Source organism: Coregonus clupeaformis, chromosome 11 (assembly GCF_020615455.1).
Source record: "Coregonus clupeaformis isolate EN_2021a chromosome 11, ASM2061545v1, whole genome shotgun sequence".
NCBI lineage: Eukaryota > Metazoa > Chordata > Actinopteri > Salmoniformes > Salmonidae > Coregonus > Coregonus clupeaformis.
The window spans coordinates 50,873,074-50,880,291 of record NC_059202.1 but is presented as its reverse complement, the minus strand read 5'-3'; the positions used below and the strand labels follow the sequence as shown (position 1 = coordinate 50,880,291).

General features: G+C 42.4%; 1 protein-coding gene across 1 annotated transcript in view; it reads right to left on the bottom strand.

Moving 5' to 3' along the window:
• Positions 1 to 339: 339 nt before the first annotated feature.
• LOC121577080 (calcium/calmodulin-dependent protein kinase type 1D) overlaps positions 340 to 7,218 on the bottom strand; it is a 55,669-nt gene continuing 48,790 nt past the window's right edge. Inside the window, exons 9-11 of the mRNA XM_041890843.2 lie at positions 3,365 to 3,452; positions 2,764 to 2,923; positions 340 to 2,528 (exon numbers count right to left, since the gene is read on the bottom strand). Of these exons, the coding sequence (XP_041746777.2) occupies positions 2,347 to 2,528; positions 2,764 to 2,923; positions 3,365 to 3,452 (430 nt within the window). The 3' untranslated portion in view covers positions 340 to 2,346. The remainder of the gene's footprint in view (positions 2,529 to 2,763; positions 2,924 to 3,364; positions 3,453 to 7,218) is intronic.

Genomic DNA, 7,218 nt, shown 5'->3' with positions numbered 1-7,218 from the left:
CTGAATTGAAATGAAATAGACCTCAACGCTGGTTCCATCCATGTGGAACAGTGAAATATTAAGCAGCGATAACACAGGTAAAATGCTTGCTAGACAGATTTCCCTTCTCCTTGCAGTGTGAAGACCATCAGTTTTGGGAGAGAGGAGCGAAGAGAGAGAGTGAGGAAAGTGAGAGAGACAGCAACTGGCTGCTAAATTCAAAGGACGGGTATGAAAGCACACTGACCAAACAGCGTGTGAGCAGTTCTGGGAACAGGAGGGGACGTAAAGCAGCACAGCTAACTAAAGTAGGTTATACTACACAGGCTTCCACTAAATGATTCTGCAATGGAGCAATGATTATCAAATTACTTCAATCTTTATTTCTTAGTTTGTCATATGTGTTTAAATTGAGCTATATTGCAGTGGTCATTGTTTTCATATGCATTCTTTCAGTCTCATCCCAAACAAATCTAAAACAATGCCCCAACCATGGGATATATCAAACTGTCCATTCCATGTAAGGTTCATCCCCCCCAAAACATTTTTTTATTATGAGCTGAACTGTCCTGATGGCACGTAAGAATATGCAACGCTTGCTATAGTCAATACATGTATCATCATAAACTTCAACCTCAGCATCATAACTGGGGTTTCATTTCATCAAATTGTCAAAGTATCTCCCTGAGAACGGGTCAACAAGCTATGTTTATACACTGCATCCTTATGCTAAGGATGGCATCACAGTTACATCACAATTATTCATAATAAGTAACAACTATACATTTTAACCTATTATTGACATAACATATTTTCCCGTTTAAACATTTCAACGTAAAAGTCGAGTAGCACATTTACAATTTTTTTGTAAGTAATGTTCTTACAAAAGTCAGAATATAAGAAAATAAATAATTCAATCCCTTTCAATTAGGAAAAGTGTACAATGAATGCACTGTTATTCAAGTCATAACTGTCACAACCATCATTAGTCACAACTATCACAACTGGATATCAAAACTGCTCATGCCAGTTGTCTCACACTACTAAAGCACTTCATTCACAGGTGTGTGCATGATTCTGCAGATAGATATGTTTCTCTGACATTTTATATCCAGAAAACGTAAAGCAAATATATAACAGCTATGCCCTACAGTTGGGAATAATGAACCAGTGAACTACTCAACCTGAACTGCAGCTAAAAATGAAAACTAGAAATTAGGATAACAAGTAATCACTATTTTACCCTTGAATGCTCTTTCAGTTGCATAAAACACTAACTCCACTCAATGTTTTCCCACTGATTCAAGGTGCAATGTTGAACACAGGGCATAGAAGGCGTTATGCCCCTGACACTCACAGTCTCACAGAGTTACAGCAGTCTCAATAACAAAGAATAATAAAAACATGGTGAGTTCCCATAGTGTCTAGGTCGAAAAAAAACCCCAGAGGTTAAGATAACGTAATAATTCCATGCGTCAGCGTTCAAAAATATTGGACCAGCGCTGTTGCGGATTCTACAGGATAAGAATTGAAAACGTGACCAGCGGTTGGGTAATCAAGCTGTAAAGTGGCTGTAGCTCATTTGAAAAACATTTAAACTAATAGAATGACAGTAAAACAGTTATGCTATGTGTTTGCTGAGTAGTTAACAGAAATTCTCTACGATAGTGTTTATTTTCCAATTTGATGGCAAACTTTCTGTACTGCTAACATTCACTTCCAGTCATTTTCACTCCAGCGCTGGTCCAATGAATTTGTTTGTATTCAAACGCTTCTGCATGGAATTATTACATTGTCTTAACCTTCTCCATCTTCAACCTAGCATAGTGTGGCCTCATAACACCACCAATGTCCCATTTAGAGTGAATATTCTATAAGAGGTGAACATTTTAGGTTGCAATTACTCCGTACCGAGTGCACCAACCCAATTCAAGCACTGGGAAACTGGCCCAAAAATGTTTTACCCTCTGGTCAGGAGACGGAGAGAGAGAGACAGTGGTCCTCCTCATCTCTTCACCACCAGACCTGTGGCCTGTTAGGAAGCAGAATGTTCAAATAGGAATGTATCGTGTAGAACAGATATGATTGTCTGTTAGATAGAATAGGAAATCCTGTCAGCTCTCAAAATTCTATTTCACATCTCTGAAAACACTTCCTGTGGTTGGGTACAGACAGAGTGCTGCCCTGAGAATGCAGTAAGTGCTGAGCCATGTTAAATAGAAGGGGTCCTCAAGTTCTCAATCCTAACAGCTGATAATGGGCGGGATGGGCAGACTAGGAGAGAAATTCTGGAATTCTGAGGGGCTGAATTGGAATCCCAACTCAAAGCTCTGTGGTCTCCCAGCTGACCTCCCGCGGAACCAGACGTCATTTAGTCCCCATGTGGATGGTGGTGACTGTGGAGGGGCGTGGCCGGGGTGGTTCCACCGCTGCAGCTGGAGCCACAACCTGTGGTTCTGCCTGTGGTTCCACTCCGAAGCTGGCAGGGGCGCTGCAGGCTGCAGGGGAGAGAGGCAGAGGAGGCAGAGTAGGCAGAGGTCGTGGAGGACCTGAGGGGAGAAGAGCAACATCAAGACTAAAGCACTAGAATCACTGAAGTCTACAGTTAATAGAAAACAATTACTGCAACAGAATTGGAGTAAATAATCCTTCCTGAATATGGAATTGCACTACAACATAAGTCAATGGAACCAATAGATGAAAAAGTTAGATAGGCTTGATAAATCCAAAATACTAGACTAAATAGTAAATCGGTAAAGTAACGTAAAGGCGTCATTCAGTCACCGTCTTTGCGTGAGAGGGTGGCACAGTCTACAGACATGCTCTTGGCCAGCATAGAGTTCGGTCCCTGTTGGTCCATACTGCTGCCAAAGCTACTGTTCAGACTACTGCCCAGCTGCAAGCGCCTCATATGACGAATCACTGCCGTGGCGTTAAACGCTTGCTGTGGAGGAAACAGAGAGAGAAAAGGAGGGAGAGGAGGCAGGTAAGGAGAGATAGCGAGAGGAGAGCAGGCATGCAAAATAGACAGGATACAGATAGGACAAATAAATTACAGTACATTTACATTTTACATTTTAGTAATTTAGCAGACGCTCTTATCCAGAGCGACTTACAGGAGCAATTAGGGTTAAGTGCCTTGCTCAAGGGCACATCGACAGATTTTTCACCTAGTCGGCCCGGGGATTAGAACCAGCGACGATGTTTATGTTGGACACAATTTAAAATGTGTACTTGGTAAATTAGTACTTTTTGCATGCTTGGGTGTTTAATATTAATGTGTTTTTATAATCAAATCTCATGTGGGATGGGCCACAGGGGGTGGCAGGACAAAAAAATAATAATAAAAAAAGGAAAAAGAGAGAAGAGTAAATTGGATACCCACCCTCCATTTGCTTTTGGCAAAATTTTTCCTCATCTGCCGACTGACTGATTCATGGATGTTCTTGCAGAGAGCTGTGTCCCCAGCAATCCTGAAATACAAAGTCTGTTTATTGGTTAAAAAGTATTGATAAAGAACATGTAGTGTGCAGATGTTTTTCTTTTTACATGGTTAAAATTCCTGGCCTGGGTATCTATCACCAGCTCCAAGGTGTTGGATGTGTACTGACCTGTCTCACGTTATATAATACCCACCTGTTACAACCACCCATTGTGAGTCTGTATAAACTCTATCAAGCCACAATAGGCCCAAGACAGAATGGCTAGATTGCAACGGACAGGCATAATTTAACCTGCTCCTGCAGGTTACCGCTAGATTTCTTAAAACGCTAGTAACATGAGATTACATGCACCTGCGGGCTAAACTAAGCTTGATTGCAACGAAAAACCCACAAGGATAAACCAGCAGATCAGTTGATCTCTCATTGTTACCGTATCAAGTGATTATGATACCAGACAGCTGGTCTAGATTCTCTATTTGAAATATCGACCTATCGGGAGCATCAGAAACAGTAAGGCTGATTAATGTTAAAATACTTATTTGAGTATAAGAATAAAGAAGTAGTAGGCCTATATTTCAATCAAACGTTTCACCTTAAATGGCAAAACATTATAATATATGCCATTCAAAATAACTTTAGACTACATTTTCCTTTGATAAAACTCAATCACGATTTAGTTACACATTTCAAATAAGGACTATCCAGGGATATTTTTACCCCCAATCTTGATAAGAAATTACCATATTAGACAATTTTCTTTTAAAGACTGTTGTATTTAATGGACTATATAAATTTGAAACAAATAAAATAATGAGTAGGCTACACGTCAACATTAGTTTTCCGTGTCAGGTAATCTGCCACAGTTGATTTGCTGTGGTAAATGAGGAAATGCTTTATTTCAGTTGTACGGAATGATTGTCAAATATATAAATCACCCTTAGTCTGCTCATAAAGTAGGACTAAGTTGTTCCAATTATAATAGCAACCAGAGGGCAAAATTGTCTTAAATGTAATCAAGACTAAAAGACAATCTCGACATCCCCATTCGGGAGTCGTAAATCGCTGGCCAATGTTGGTTGCAGTTGAGATCAGCTGTGTGCGTGATTTTAGCACGTATTGATGGTTTAATGAGACATCAGCTGGTAATAACCTGGTGGCTTTCGATGGTTGCAATTGGCCTAAGATGTCCAAACAAGAGGCAATAAGTAAGATGCAATACGCCCATTACTAGATGCCTAACAGTCCTGTTCATATTCTACTCCAAAGCCAAGCCAATCACCCACATATTGTCTCTTTCATTAAAGCTACAATCTGGGATTTCTTTTGTAGCTAAATGGCAGCCCCACCACTTGAGTACTGTTCACATCGCAGTTTGAAGTGACTCAAATCTATTTTTTTGCATATCCGATTCAAATCTGTTATTTTCCTGCAGTCTGAACAGCCAAAAAGCACATGGAATCGGATATTTCAAGCGACATTCCGTAAGTGGTTTTAAACCAGATACAAATCTGATTCCTGGTCATGAGACTTGTCTGAATGGTCAAATCTGATGTATTTGCCCTCAAGTTTATAGACTGTTATTTGGCATATCTTGTTGCTTACTAGCTACTGTGTTGACAGTTTGACAAGAACATGTGGTAGCTAACTAGCTTGTTAATTGTTTACAAACAAATTAGTGAATGTGCTAGAAAGCTAAACAGCTACCCAGCTAGCTAGTTCTGAGCTAGTTGACTGCTGTGGCTAGCCAAGAAGGACTCGTTTTGAAAGTTGGACCATCTTATCCTTTGAGGCTTACAAAGTGTTCTTACACTATGATTTTGAACATTCAAAGCAACTGGGAAACATCCATGGCAGGCATTGTTGTCACCTTAGCTTGCTACATAGCCTCTGAGTGATAGGAAGCACGAGCACCACCAATCAGCCTACACCACTGCTCACACACCCGTCATTACTATGACAACTAGCCTAGCCATGTCAGCAAATGACTGCTGTCTGAACACACACAAATCTGATTTTGGTCACTTGTAACTTGCTGTTTGGACAGTAAGTATTCCAAAACGGATTTGAAAAACTGCATAAAGCATAAAGGCCTGCAGTTGGAACAAGGCTTTGATGTCCACTGAACAGATTCCCAGATCACAGACTAATGTTAGGTCTGGCCCAGGCCTGGGAGAGACATGCTAATTGTTCATTAGCGCCTCTGCTTCCCAAATGGCTCCCCATTCCCTATATAGTGTAAACATTCTGACCAGGGCCCATATGGTTCTGGTCAAAAGTAGTGGATTTTATAGGGAATAGGGTGCCATTTGGGACACCCACTGCCTCAGCATTCTCCAAGCATCCTTCAGGATGCAGCCTTCTAATTGGCAGCCATTTATTGAGAAGATTTCTCTCCCTCCTCTAATTACACTCTCTCTCCCTCTGCCTCTCTCTATCTCCATCCATCTCACCCGGTCTCTGTCTCTGTGTGTGTCTCTGTGTCCCTCTCTGTGTGTGTGTGTCTCTTTGATAGTGTGGTTCCAATTCACTTGTGTGCGTGTCTCTGTGTGTGTCTCTCTCTCTGTGTGTCTCTCTCTCTCTGTGTGTGTCTCTCTCTGTGGGTGTGTGTGTCTCTCTCTGTGTGTATGTGTGTGTGTCTCTCTCTGTGTGTGTGTGTGTGTCTCTCTCTCTCTCTCTCTGTGTGTGTGTGTGTCTCTCTCTGTGTGTGTCTGTGTTTGTCTGCTCTAAGTAACACCTGCGTCACCCAGACATCCTCTATTTGCGTCAGCTTCACCATGGTGCATTGATCCCTTTGATTGCGTGGTTCCAATTCACTTGTGTGCGTGTCTCTGTGTATGTGTCTCTCTCTCTGTGTGTGTGTGTCTCTCTGTGTGTCTCTCTGTGTGTGTGTGTGTGTGTGTGTGTGTGTGTGTGTGTCTCTCTCTCTCTCTGTGTGTGTGTGTCTCTCTGTGTGTTTGTGTGTGTGTCTCTGTGTGTTTGTGTGTCTCTCTGTGTGTTTGTCTGTGTGTGTCTCTTTCTGTGTGTGTGTGTGTGTGTGTGTGTGTGTGTGTGTGTGTGTGTCTCTTTCTGTGTGTGTGTGTGTGTGTGTGTCTGTCTCTGTGTGTGTCTGTCTCTCTCTGTGTGTGTCTGTTTCTCTCTCTGTGTGTGTGTGTGTGTGTGTGTGTCTCTCTCTGTGTGTGTGTGTCTCTCTCTGTGTGTGTGTGTGTGTGTGTCTCTCTCTCTCTCTGTGTCTCTCTCTCTCTGTGTCTCTCTCTCTCTCTGTGTGTGTGTGTGTCTCTCTCTCTCTCTGTGTGTGTGTGTGTGTCTGTCTCTCTCTGTGTGTGTGTGTCTGTCTCTCTCTGTGTGTGTGTGTGTCTCTGTCTCTCTATGTGTGTCTCTGTCTCTCTCTCCCAGTCTCTCTCTCCCAGTCTCTCTCTCCCAGTCTCTCTCTCCCAGTCTCTCTCTCCCAGTCTCTCTCTCCCAGTCTCTCTCCCAGTCTCAGACCAGCAGAGCAGAGAGTTTAGGAGGCGGGGAGGGAGTCATGGTGACAGATGACAGTGGGAGGACACGCATGGCACTGCTCTAAGTAACACCTGCGTCACCCAGACATCCTCTATCTACGTCAGCTTTCACCACGGTGCAATGTTCCCTTTGATTGTGCGGTCCCAATTCACTTACCACCCCTTCCCATTGTTCCTAACACTTTGATGTTTACAGATCTGTAATATGGAAGAGATATGAGGAGGCTTTATCACTACACGGACTCTACCTACCCAGACCCTTCAGATCTGCAAACATCAAAGGGTTAGGGCCAAGA